At 39.4% G+C, this 13,564-nt stretch overlaps 1 protein-coding gene across 5 annotated transcripts in view; it reads left to right on the top strand.

The window, feature by feature from the left end:
• Nucleotides 1-13,564, top strand: part of rgs6 (regulator of G protein signaling 6) — a 91,834-nt gene that overhangs the window by 60,134 nt on the left and 18,136 nt on the right. For all 5 annotated transcript variants that reach the window (XM_034220846.1, XM_034220855.1, XM_034220865.1 and 2 more), the window contains 4 exons: nt 8,216-8,312; nt 9,546-9,596; nt 10,549-10,655; nt 12,712-12,763. In XM_034220846.1, coding sequence (XP_034076737.1) covers nt 8,216-8,312; nt 9,546-9,596; nt 10,549-10,655; nt 12,712-12,763 — 307 coding nt within the window. The remainder of the gene's footprint in view (nt 1-8,215; nt 8,313-9,545; nt 9,597-10,548; nt 10,656-12,711; nt 12,764-13,564) is intronic.

Raw genomic sequence — 13,564 nt, 5'->3', positions numbered from 1 at the left:
GTAACAATGATAGTGAGCTTTAAATGTTTAGTATACACACATATGACTTGTTATTAAAATAGATAGATGGATAGATACCTTTTTATCCAGCATTGGGAAATAAAGTATATATTTTATATTATGATCTGATTGCTGAAAATGTAATTCTACAAAAGACCCAGACGTTTATTCTCAGAGGACTCAGAGTGTAAATAAAAGATTACAATGCTTGAATCCTTCATAGAAATATGAATAAACCAGCATACACAATAGATGGATATAATACAAATGCAAAAAAGAGCATTATTTCAGGAATAACCCCTGGCAGTCCCATCTTAAATCGCCTGATGTGATCTACAGCGGAGGGATTCAGGCTCTGCAGGGGGCTGAACTACTGAAAGAGAGCGAGGTCTCAGGAGGAACGCTTACCCGAGATGACACATACAGTACACCTACACACACATATTCATGTACACACCAAAGCATCTATACATACCACACATTCCACTGTTTCCTCTAAACATATAGAGCCTGTTGTACAACTACAGATATATGCAGCTTCATATTGATCTCATACTGCAACAAACAAGAACTAGAACTAACACTGGGCCAAAGAAGGTCTACAAATATTGAACCAACCCAGGGTTGAAACACCAGTGTATTTCCACCTTCATATAGGAGAATATCATACATCCAGAAATGTTCTTGTTCTTGGTGATGTTCAGTAGTCCATCAGTTGTTTGACTTTTAGATGCATGAAGAACTTTGGGATGGATTATAAGCATCTATACATACCACAGTCACCAGGGGGAACATGTCTATTTCAACCATATCATTATTATTTATAATACTTCAAGACACTGTACTTGCGTACCATGCTGCGAATGGATCTGGCCCTTCCTACATCCAGGACATAAACTGTACACCCCAGCACGTGCACTCCGCTCTGCATCAGCCAAACGGCTCGCTGCACCAGCACTGCGAGGAGGACCCAAGTTCCCATCAGCGAAAACACGTGGGTTTGCTATCCTGCATGGCTCCAAAATGGTGGAATGAGCTCCCCATTGACATCAGGACAGCAGAAAGCTTACACATCTTCCAGTGCAGACTGAAAACTCATCTCTTTCGACTCCACTTCGAGCGATAGAATTACTAACAAAGCACTTATATACTAATAAAGGACTGGCTTATCTAAAGCCAGTTGAGTAGCACTTGAAATGTTTTGGCTCTATGAAACCTGATGTACTTATATGATTCTGTTTTCTTCAAGTTTGTATCTTCTTGGTCGAATGCTTATTGTAAGTCGCTTTGGATAAAAGCGTCAGCTAAATGCAATGTAATGTAATGTAATAATGGATTTTAGTTTGGTGGTTTCAACAGCGACCATTGCTGTTTTGACAAGCTTTGACCCTGATTATTACCGCCCACAAAATGAGCGGCCATTTCAGGATCAGTAAACTGAGCCTTTTAAAACAACAGTTAGGCATGTAGAGAAACTCTTGGCTCATGCGTATTGCGTACACAAATAACCAGCAATAGTTAACACACCATTTGTGAGTTCTTGGGTGTTGTTTCCTTGACGGTGTTGATATTTCTATTTGACATTTATTTGTATAGGTTACATTACATTGCATTTAGCTGACGCTTTTATCCAAAGCGACTTACAATAAGTGCATTCGACCAGGTTGATAGAATGAGTAACAGGGACATACATTCCTAAACCTAATGGTACCTATTGTGTGTGTGTGTGTGTGTTGTGTGTGTGTGTGTGTGTGTGTGTGTGTGTGTGTGTGTGTGTGTGTGTGTGTGTGTGTGTGTGTGTGTGTGTGTGTGTGTGTGGTGTGTGTGTGTGTGTGTGTGTGTGTGTGGTGTGTGTGTGTGTGTGTGTGTGTGTGTGTGTGTGTGTGTGTGTGTGTGTGTGTGTGTGTGTGTGTGTGTGTGTGTGTGTGTGTGTGAGTGAATCCCTTCCTCACAACACTTGTGCTAATCCATGACAAAATACTTTCCTAGATAAAGTCAATATGTTTTCATTTCTGCAGTTGCACTTAAACACTTAAAGCATTAAGATTAAGATGTGTTCTTATATACTTCATTCATAAAATGTACGCAATTGTATATTTAATTATTGGATATTGTTGTGGTATAGTATCTTTCATGAATGATTGATAGCCATGGGGGACATTTTGTCTGGTTCCTTACCTAAAGGATTAGAGGTTATGTTGCTTTTAAAGGATTTAAAGGTTTAAAGGAAACAGTTTTGAGGTAATATCATGTTGTATATACTCTTCTCTTTCCACATAGTAGATCAACTATAATTAACAGATCATTAAGCTGCTTTTATTTGTCTTTCCCAAAGCTTCAGTAGAAGAGTTCTGTTTACCATTTCTGGGAAAGTAAGACTGCAGCCTTATTTCATTACGTATAGTGCCTTAGACCCACTTCACAACAGGTTGGTCTGAGGACACTTTTTATATTTTAATCACATACCTTTCTTTTTTTGAAGGTGCATGACATTTCAAACAACACGAATCTATTGGACAGTTCTTTCCCTCCTTGTCCCACCACTTTTCAGGTTGTTGTCTCTTGACTTTCAGTCCAAGTGTTCCTTGTCATTATGCAAGTGCCACTTAAAGCATGAAGGAACATGTTGCAATCAGTTTTCTGACGGCACTTGATTGTGAAGGATCTCCTGAAGGTAATATGCAGATGTGCTGAAGCAGCTCCAGAAGGAACTAAATCAGCCAATCGTCTCAAAGTCTGATCACGTGCTAAGTATTTCTCTGCACAGATCTAAATCAAGTACAAAGCTACTCCTTCAGATATACATATGGCGATTAGCATTTGAATGAAACACAGAATAAAAACATAGACTGATACTGCTTTACGGTTTGATAGTTATATATATAACGTGTGTTTTAATGCATCCAAAGTAAATGCTTAGCAACTAATGGTTATTTTTGTAGACTTGTTGCTCTTGGTGATATTCTTCAGTCTTGACAGGTTCTAAATACATCTCGATGCACACAAGTCATCTGAAGAATCAATGAATCAAAATGAAATAAGGCTAGTTTGGTAGATAGTAGAATATTAAAATCCCAGCATGATGATTTTAATGTCGCTCATCTGTCTGCTCTTTATCGTTAAACTGTCTCGGTGTGGACGGCTTGGAGCTGCCTGGTTCAGAGGAGGTCATTTGGTTTCTTTCTCTCAAAATGTGTTACCAAGGTTTCCCTGTGCAGACATCCTCGGGGTAAACCTGCTTCATTTCAGCCGCAGTGATGGCCTTATCGGTCCAGAGATCCCCATATTTCTCTTTGTGTAAAGAAAAGATAATTATTGCTGTTTCAGGCTCAGGGATTTCAGAGCAGGGTCTTTTTTTGTGGAAAAATACTTTTGTTAGCCTGTTTGGCTTACATATGAAGATGATTTTACTTCTCAGTTTGGGGTATATTATGCCCCTCCCAGTCCCTACACTTCCTTCTTAATCAGACACTTCTTTCAGTCTTGCATAAGTTGAACTCAGTGGTGAACCGTCAGGGCCTTCAAGGTATTCAGAGAATATCCTGAAACACTAAATAAAATGAATAAATGAGAATCATATCTGTGTTGTTCATCTGTAATATTACAGTGTTACGTTGATTTGTTTGTCCTTCTCGGACCATGCACTACGCATTTCAGTGGTTTTGTGTTAGAAAAGAAAGCAACCAATCAGATCTTGTTCTGGGTCTCTTGGTAGAATATCCTTCAACCAAGGTATTCTACATCCTTGATAGAATGCCCTGGCCGTTGCACTGAATGAGAGCGTACGTGTGGACTGACAGTTTGATCAACCAATCATATATTGATTTGTAGCCAATGAGCGTGTTCTTTCAGAGTTTCCCTCGGTTCCAGGGTGCTCCAAAGATCGCAGGGCCTCAGATGATTTGAGGCCAAATATCATATTTAGACTTTATTTTTATTTATTTTTTAACGCAATACATGATTGTCACTAAAAGCCTTGTCTCTACATTACAATAAAATATAAAAAATAATTGATTAATTAATTTGAATACAAATTTAAGTTAGTAGCTATTAAAGGCATAAAAAAAAAAAAAAGTATAATTCTTTCTTTAATAGAAATGTTTCTTCTGCCCGTAAAGTGTCCAAACCAGGCTTGTCTGGATAAGCGCATTTTTAAAACATAGTCATTGTCCATGCCGGTTTCAGTTGGATTATTTGTCACAGTTGCTCCGATCAGATCGGTCTCCTCCATTTTGTAGATTATTTACGACTTTTGAATCCACATAAACACATCGGCAAAATCCGGTTTACTTTGAGCATGTGTTTTAAACAGTTTAATCCCTCTGTGAATTGTTTCCACTTGCGCCGTCCTTTAATTTCGTCATACAGCGGGAATCCAAATGAATTAATCCTGAGTCCAATAACCATCAAAGTCACTCCAATAGTGCTCCTTAATTACGCTTTCATCCTCCTTTAACAACATACTTCACATTCATCCAGTTTGTGACTGTAGTTGTAGCATTTTGAGACTTTTAAACTTTAATTACCGCTGTTGCGCCCCCTATCCCCCCTTGTGTGTGGTCATTTGGGGGGGCTCTTGGGAAAAAAGGTTGGGAACCAGAACCACTGCTCTAGAAGGCCCGTTAGTTCACTGGCTCGAGACAGAGGATCTAGATAAATGCGACATATCAATTCGTTTTAAGTGTTATTGTTTTTAACGTTGAAATGGCAACAGGTGAAGATGATGTTGTTGCGGAATTGTACCCTTTTCAAGGCGACAATTCAGTGAAGAGACGGACATTATAACGGTGGCGGCGGGGGGTGTGTGTGTGTATACAGTGGTCCAGTTGTGATAGACACGGTTTGCCACTGGTAGAACTATACTCACACAATCACTGAGGGACTGAGGCATCGGCATTGCTGGTGAAGCCATCCTGTTTCCAACTGATATCATTAAACCTTAATCAACTCCAAAGCCACCCCCCCCCCCATAACCCACCTGTCTGATAATCTGCTGCCAGCCCACTAGCTGTTCAATGTTGAGTGCGTGGTGATAACACTGTAATCAGACGCCTACTTTCCCACAGGGCGGTAAATAGCGTCGCTTGCAGTTACAATACATCTGATGGAATCTTTTTCCATTAGACTGTACCCAAAGTCATAACAGAAACACAGGCGCATATCCCGAAAACAGATATGTTTAGTGCCTTGCGTAGCTTCAAAGTGATGCTCCTTGCGTTATTTTTGATTGTGTGTCACTTACTTAGTTTTAGTAAGATGTTTTCAGGTCACTAGATTGTTGTTAATCCATTCCCCAATGATGAGAAAAGTTAAGTATTTTCATCTTTATTTTCTGATCTTCAAGTTTGAGTTTCTTCCTTTTGTTCAACAACAGTGGCATCCAGCGATGATGCAAACTTGTATGAGTAATAATCCAACATACAGTATATATATCTGTATTTTTTATACTCACTACTGTGACTAATTTAATGCAACTATGACTCAGTGTTGAATCCATGTGAAGGGAAACGATGAATTTGAATATTTGTACCGTTTGTCAAGATTAACAACCCACCATTTTATGATCTTTGAAGGCAGCAATTTGGGCGTATTTTCCTCAAATTCTGTCACATATCGTCAGCTGTTATAGACCTGTTGTGAATACCCGTTTTGATCGTAGGGGCAGGAGTGAATTGTTCATGACAGCGGAAACCATTAAAGTAATTTGAGCAGCTGTCTCCACAGACCATCAAGGTCTTGTTAGAATGGTATTATTATATTGATTCTGGTGTGGAGCCCGAGGCTGCCTGTGCCCTTGCTCATGGCAGACAGCCAGGATGTGTTTATTTTCAACAAGAAAGAGGAGCAGGGTGACAGCAGACTGATGGCCGCAGAGGTAAAAGCAGACGGGTGTTAGTTTGAGTCTTAGCTGGGAACGTCTTGTCTTGAGGTGAATGTGATATGCTTTTTGAAACTTTTATTCTTTGATATTTGCTGTAATTGTGTCTCCGAGCAATGCATTTAGCTGACAACAAATCACCTCGTCTGAAAGGTTCAGGCCACCTATAAATCCAGACTCAGTTGAAGTTATGCTTCAATGTTTCACAAACTACGCTTTCTCGCTTTGTTTCATGCTTTTATTATTTAGATCTCCAGAGCTTTTTGCCCAGTCCTTTATCTCCAATGATTCTGAAATACCTGTTTCATCTTGTAAGGGTTGGTGGTCTGCAAGATGAAAGGAAAACAATGTGAATCAGTCTAGCATATTAGAAATATATTAGAATCCAAACCAAACAACAAATCCTTATATTTCCAAGAAACCTACTTGTTGTGGAAATATTTTCCAAGGCCCATAACTTTGACCCAGTTTATCAGTTCAAACTGTCCTGACTGAGCACACGCACCTCGTAACCTTGGCTGCTGTGCTCTCAGTGTTCTGTCTCCCTGTTCCTGCCTGTTGACGTCAGCTGATAGAGGTGTTATGCAGCAGTTTGATGCTCTCAGAACTAGTTAAATACATGGGTCTGAGGTAGAGTTCTTTAGAATTGACGTGGCATCTCTACCGTGAAGTCAGAACCTCTGGCTCTTGGACTTGTGATGTGAATCCTCCGGCCGTAACTCCAAATAAACCATCAGTGTTTGACATCAAAGCTACTGCTCCTACCGTGTCTCCTTCCTGAGTCGGTGACTCCCACTGCGTTGCTACACAGAATTTTCCTCTACACTACTGATGGTCCTGATGTGGGACCTGAAAAACCAGCATATTTGAACAGCTTTGTTGTGCAAAATATGCTTTCGTTCCTTTATTCTTCTAAAGCAGTTCCATTTCTCTTCTGTAGCAGATACTCACCAACCATGTTTTTCGTCCTTAAAGAGGAAATGTTATATACAATAATCGTACATGCTACTCATACCAGAAACTACTTGTAATGTAATTTTTTTTATGTAAATATCACTATATGTTTCATGATTTAAAATCTGTCAAAGAGTCAGAAACATTTCAGAAAATCCATTCAGGATGTAATGTGTGTTCTATTAAAAGCACTGCACATTAAGTCTGTTGTTGGAGTATGTACAGCGCTCTTTGACCTGGCGTGGGTGCCTGTGAGAGTTGAACTCCACTAAGAGCTACTTTATGAATATACTCTTAAAGCTGAAAGGGTCTGCACACTGCACGATGACATATGTGCAGTATCGAACACTGTAAAAGCACTCGAAAGTGGTTTTCCTTTCTGTCCATGCATGAATGTGAGTGTTCACATGATGTGTTTTGTACAGATTCAGAGTAAAGCTGTGTGGTACTCTTGTGATATCTGTCTCCAGAGCGACCAACTTCTCACATCCCACTCTCTGACGCAAACAAAGAAGCATCTGTGCAGAGAGGGGGTGTCAACTTTGCAATCAAAACAACAGATCTGACTACAGTGCAAAGTGGGCGCTGTGTTTCATTTAGCAACTGTACAGCTGTGATATCAGCCCAAAGGCACGTGCTGCTCCTGCTGAACCTCATCGGCTTCAATCAAATGATTCTATTTGACTCAGTTTTCAGATTGTCCTCCTACTTTATGCTGTTCTAGTATCTTTTATGGATATTTTGACCATGTACACGTAACAGTAACAACAGTGACGGATCTACACTATTTTTGCATGTTTATACGTCCCATAGAAAAGTGGTATGTCACTTCCTTGGCTTATTTATTATTTAGGGGCCCTTTTATTGTTTTGGGGGTGTTCCTTTTCCTTCAGTGTGTTCCTTAGTACACACTAACGGAAAGGGTTCATGTAAATGGTCTGCAAAGGCTTAAATCCTAAAGTTCACGCCAAATCCTAAAGCTCCAAACCAAAAGCTCCAAACCTAAAGCTCCAATCCTAAAGTTCACGCCAGAGGGAGTTTCTCGTTCACATGCAGCAGGAAAGGTCAGCTTGTGAAGTTTTGGTCTTGATAAGCTTCTTTGAAGTAAGCTCAACTTTCACTGGATGATGATTGAATTGAGATGGTGAAAAATATTGCTAACATGCAGCCTAAAGGGATGCAGACCCTTAATTAAGACACATGGCACATACGGTGTAAAATGCAAAGTAGAAAACTAATGTGCTGATGGTTTATTGAAATGCCGAATTGAATCATTAATCTTTAAGTACGTCTTTTCTCAAATGGGATGGTTTTAAAGTTTCACCATTGCCCTGATTTAACCATATCTCCTTGTCTTTCCTCTCTGTCCTCCCTTTTCTGCAGATTGAAGACATTGTCACTCTCATCCAGGATGAAGAGGAGGGCGTGCCCATCAGAACTGTCAAAAGTTTCATGACCAAAATCCCCAGTGTTGTCACAGGTAAGGAGAATAAAGTTATATTTTCAAGTATTCCACAAACATTGAGACTAAAGTAAATATTAGGTAATGGATACAGTATTCATATAAACTTGGGTTTCTTTTTACTACATACATTTTTAAACAACAATCCCAGGTGTTTACGTAACACATGTGTTAGCTGCTTTTCATTCTGGTTCTTCTGCTGAGGCTGCGGCTGTGCTTTTTTTTAGTAGTGTCTTACTGGAGAATAACTGAATAGCTGGAGGGAAAGTGGGAGGACAACACATAATTAAACGTTTGTAAAAGAAAGTGAGAGTGGAAGCAGAATGAGTAATGCTGTCCTCCTACTGTCAAAGTGCCCTTAAGCAAGGCACATCAACCTCTGACTGCTGCAGTGGATCTGGGCCTGTTGGTGTGTGGAAGCGCAGGGAAACATCAACACAAACATTTACAAAAGAGAAAATAAAAGCATTATCAGCCAGTTGCTCTTGCAGGTGGGATTGAAGTCTGCAGGCTGTTGTTTCTTCGACTGATAATTCAAATCACTCTAAAACTCTGGAGCCACGTGGGAGGCTCTGACACGCCCCGAACAAATGATGGAAAGAAAGAAAGGCTATTAACATTTTTCTTTCTCTCAGTCCTTAGCTCAATATGCCATAAGCAGAGCATATCAATAAACACAATTACTACAGCGGCGGATGGTTTTGTAGAACTGCAGCTCAAATGTTTGAAGCTGATCGCTGGGGGCAAGAAAAACCAATGAATGATGAAGAATTAAAACACGGACGGAGAGAAAGAAGAACAAATTAGATGATTCTCTCCCCGCCTTGACAACATGCTTTTTAGTATCTTCTTTAGCTATTTTAAAAGATACATTATGTGAATATTGCTGTTCTGAATGTCAGTGGGATAAGATAACTTTACATTTGGGCATTTTAGGACATTTACCTTTTACCAAGATAAATCTGTGTTTTCAGTTTATAGGTCATTTAGGAAATGTCATTATTTACTAATTATGAATTTAGACCCAATGGAACTCGTTGTTTATATTTTATTTGATCCATCTTTTCTTGTTCACGTTTAGTTTTTTATTTAAAGGTGAATAAATTATATACTTGTTAAATTCAGCCTCAACATTTGGTTCAAACGATTAGAACCTTTCATTTCTTGATTACTTCCTTGATCCTTTCCCCCCATATTCTTACATAGTTAATTCATTAATAACACCTGTCTTTTTCCTCTGTCCTGTCTCAGGTACAGATATTGTTCAGTGGCTGATGAAGAACCTGGCCATAGAGGATCCAGGTGAGGTCTGACAGACGATAGCACCCTGTTAAATAATGACTTTGTTAAAGGAAACAGCCTCCCATGACAACAAAAGCTGCCTTTTTTAGTAAAGAAAACTGAAATACAGAATCTATTGGATGCAGCATTTCCTAGTTCTAGATTATTGCAGGCACAAATAACCAATTATTTGAGTTGGACATTATGTGGCTGTCAAATGTATAATGTGCAATATAAAATACAGGGAAACATTTATCTTCATGTGGAGAAATTGCTTTAAATGACTGCTAGATAGGTTTCTCACAAGACATTCAGAGCTTACCACAAACTGTATAACCTTTCATATACCGATATGAAAGGTTATACAGTTTGTGGTAAGCTCTGAATGTCTTGTAAGAAACACATTTTAAATGTCATACTTTAAGAAGCATTCATACTGCCATGATTGAAATACATAACAGAAGATTTTTGCACCTACACTTACCAAAAGTCATGAGTTGGCAACATTGGCAAATGCAGCAGGGAAGAAAGAAAGGAAAGCTATATTTTGCTTTCGATCTGTTGTGTGGTTGACCTGACCCGAGGCATGGTGGTGGGAGTCGGTGTTTATTGTTGGTTCAGATCCCACAGCCTGGACATTGAGTCTTTGAGTCATCCATGTACATCCTCCCCTCAAACCAACCCTGGGCTGAAATCCAATTTAAATTCAGAAAGATTCTCATAAAACACTTTAAATGTGACTCATAAACATCAATGTACATGTTTGGATATTCATATATTCTGAAAAGTCATCTCCTTCATTTATTGTAGTCATTTCTTACTCAAAAGCTATTTTATCAGGAGTGTGGATTGTAATGCCATTGTCCTGATATTACCACGGCTTAGTTGATTACATCCAAGTGGATATTGTATCACAGATAATATGTGAAGAGCTGAGTACTGATCAATACATCTTGTTCCTGTCCTCTCACAGCTGAGGCCATGCACATCGGGAGTCTCATTGCAGCTCAGGGGTACTTCTTCCCCATCTCAGACCACGTCCTCTCCCTCAAAGACGACGGCACTTTCTACCGCTTTCAGGTGAGCAGAGAGCGATTATAAAAAGAGAGGAGGCCACAGGAGAAGTGGCAACATTTAGTATCAATAGATAGTGTTTATTTAGATCAGAATCAGAAATCCTCCCCTGTCCTTCAGTGGGGGAATTAGTTTGTTATTGGGTAGCAGTGGTGTAACAGCCTGTATTGTGTGGTGGTCTAGTAGAGACTGTTGTGATTTATCTAGACTGATCCTCAGAGTGCAACCAAATTAGTTCTCTGAAATTAGGTTTATAGTACTCAATACTCAGTGTTAATCCTATAGGTTTAGGGTTACATGTCTGTTAACGATCCTGAAATATGTAATTGACTTTTTGTTGAACGTCTCTTTTATCACCTGATACTGAGTGGTATATCAAATGTTGCCATGAAGGCCAACACATTGATTTTTTAAACATTGTTAACATTTCCATGCAGTATGAGGTCATTCCTAAGAGTAGTATTCTACGTTATGTAACATAGTATGTGGAAAGAGACCTTATGAATTAGATAACGCCCAAAAATATGTACTTTCAATGGACTGTACATTTGAGATATTTAATGTTTTGATGCAACATTAAATATAGACACATTTGGGACAGTGCACATGGAGACAGGAATAAATATTGAGGCAACCTTTTTAGTTTTCAGAAACTCAGACCTGTCTCTATAGAAAATAAGCCACCCTGAATTTGGCGTCATCCTTGTGTAACAATTGTAAATTCGCAAGAAAAGTTAGCTTGTGAGTAATGGCTTTACACATGGGTCTAATAATGGCACTTTATTATAAATGGATTACAATCGTTGCTGTTCTGCTATAACTGCAAATTGCCCTGTGCCTTTCAAATCAGACCTAAACTCAAACTAATCCAGCTTTATAGTGTGAGAGATATGAGCAGGCGAGGTTAATCTGATTGTGGAGGCGCTTCTTTCTCATAAAGACTTTAATAACCTTAAGATTACTTTGCCTGTTTGGGAATTACAACACACCAATCTTGATCTTGATGAAACGCAATTCCCTGTCTGCAGCTTGTTGGGATCCTGTGACCCTATTAAAAATGAATGGTGATCTGTTCAAATATTCATCAAGCGAACGAGTGAAGCCGGGTGAGTAGGAGGAAACCAAAAGCCTGACTGAGACACAAAGTGTAGTCTCATCAAGGGACAAAAAGCAAAGGAAAGCGTGCTGACATTTTACTCCTCCATTGTTCGCAGATAAAACGGTGGCTTTGAAGTCACAGATTAATTAAGCCAGACTGTTCTAACCAGAATAAAAAATGGGAAACAACGTTATGACATTACTCAGTGGCACGTGGCGAAAAATTATCTCTGTGTAGCATCTTCCTTCCTTCCTCTTCACGGAGTTGTTGGAGGAGCTCTTTAATTAAAGGAGACGGCAGTTCACATTATCGAGCTTTGACCTTGCTTCTCATTCAAAGTGAAGTGGTAGAGAAGTCAAGAGCAGCAGAAAGAAAGGCGAGGGCTGTTCGACATAAAAAGATTCATGAAGACCATTCAGTAGCGTTTCATTTCCCAGGAAAACTAAGTGCTAATCAAAGAGAAACACAAAAGAGGAAAGTGAAAAACAATTAACAATTTCTGCTTTTATTGAAACAAGTGAATGCTTGTGAAACTGTGATTCAAATCTCCTCCCAGCTATCTCAATCAGCATCTGTTCCTCGCCTGCTGGCTTTATTATTCTGCTTCCCAACTGTTTGTTTTGCAGCTTTCATTGCTACTCGTTTGGCTGTGTTGCTGCAGTACTCCCACGCCTCTGCAACATCCCAGGATGCCTCTAACCAGGGAAAAAAGTATTAGGAGTTGTCAGCTGTTCTTGAATCTGTTCAATACTGATAATACACATATTTTGATTGCCCACATAGTGGTGCAAAGCAATCAGGTGCACTGATGTGTCTCCGAGGCAAAACAACAATCTCACAAAGGTCGTCACCTCCTCAGATTTCATCGGAAAGTCTTGAAATTACACCTGCAAGGATTTGACTCTGTTTTTTAGTCACTAACCACAGTTTTCCACTCTCACCTTTTCACTTGTTTCTCGTCAGGCTCCATATTTCTGGCCGTCCAACTGTTGGGAGCCTGAGAACACGGACTATGGTAAGAGGGACACATTTAAATGTTGTCCTATTTTCTTTCTTGCACATTTTTGCGATAAGTCCTCTGTAACATGTGTTCTTCCATATTTGAAGAATCAATTTTTTTCATCCAATTGATTTTTACTAAGATAGTGTTTACTGTAAAGTGAAAAAAGTAGTATCATCAATTGGCACAAAAACACAGTAATTGTTTGTAGCCTTTATTTAACCAGGTGAAGCCCCTTGAGATCAAAAGATCTCTTTTTCAAGGGTGACCTGCAGGACATTAGTTACACATGTAACATAAAAACAACAGAACAACAATAAGGATGACATACAACATAATGTACAGGGTACAGTTTACAAACTCTATTTACAGTGACAGGTACCATGAGTATCAAACAGCATGTCACCCAGCCGAGTTTTAAAATGATGCAGGGGAACCAAAGTGCTCAGTTTTAAACATGTTTGCAGACTGTTCCAATTTAGTGGAGCTGCACAACTAAAAGCTTTCTTCCCTAAGACAGTCCTAGCACTTGGCACATTTAATAAAACAACATCATGAGATCTCAGGCAATATGTACTTTCAATTCGTCGAGAGATCAGAGAGCAGATATAAAAAGGTAGTTTACCCAGCATGGCTTTGTAAATGAACATGTACCAGTGACTGAGCCTCCGTACAGTTAGTGAAGGCAGACCTGCCTTGGCATACAGGGTACAGTGATGAGTAAGTGCTTTACAGTTAGTAACAAATCTCAGGGCACTGTGATAGGCGGCATCTAACTTTTCCAGGCAATGGGCAGGTGCATTCATATAGATCAAA

This window comes from Gymnodraco acuticeps, unplaced genomic scaffold, assembly GCF_902827175.1.
Source record: "Gymnodraco acuticeps unplaced genomic scaffold, fGymAcu1.1, whole genome shotgun sequence".
Lineage (NCBI taxonomy): Eukaryota > Metazoa > Chordata > Actinopteri > Perciformes > Bathydraconidae > Gymnodraco > Gymnodraco acuticeps.
This window is presented reverse-complemented; position numbering and strand designations above follow the sequence as displayed.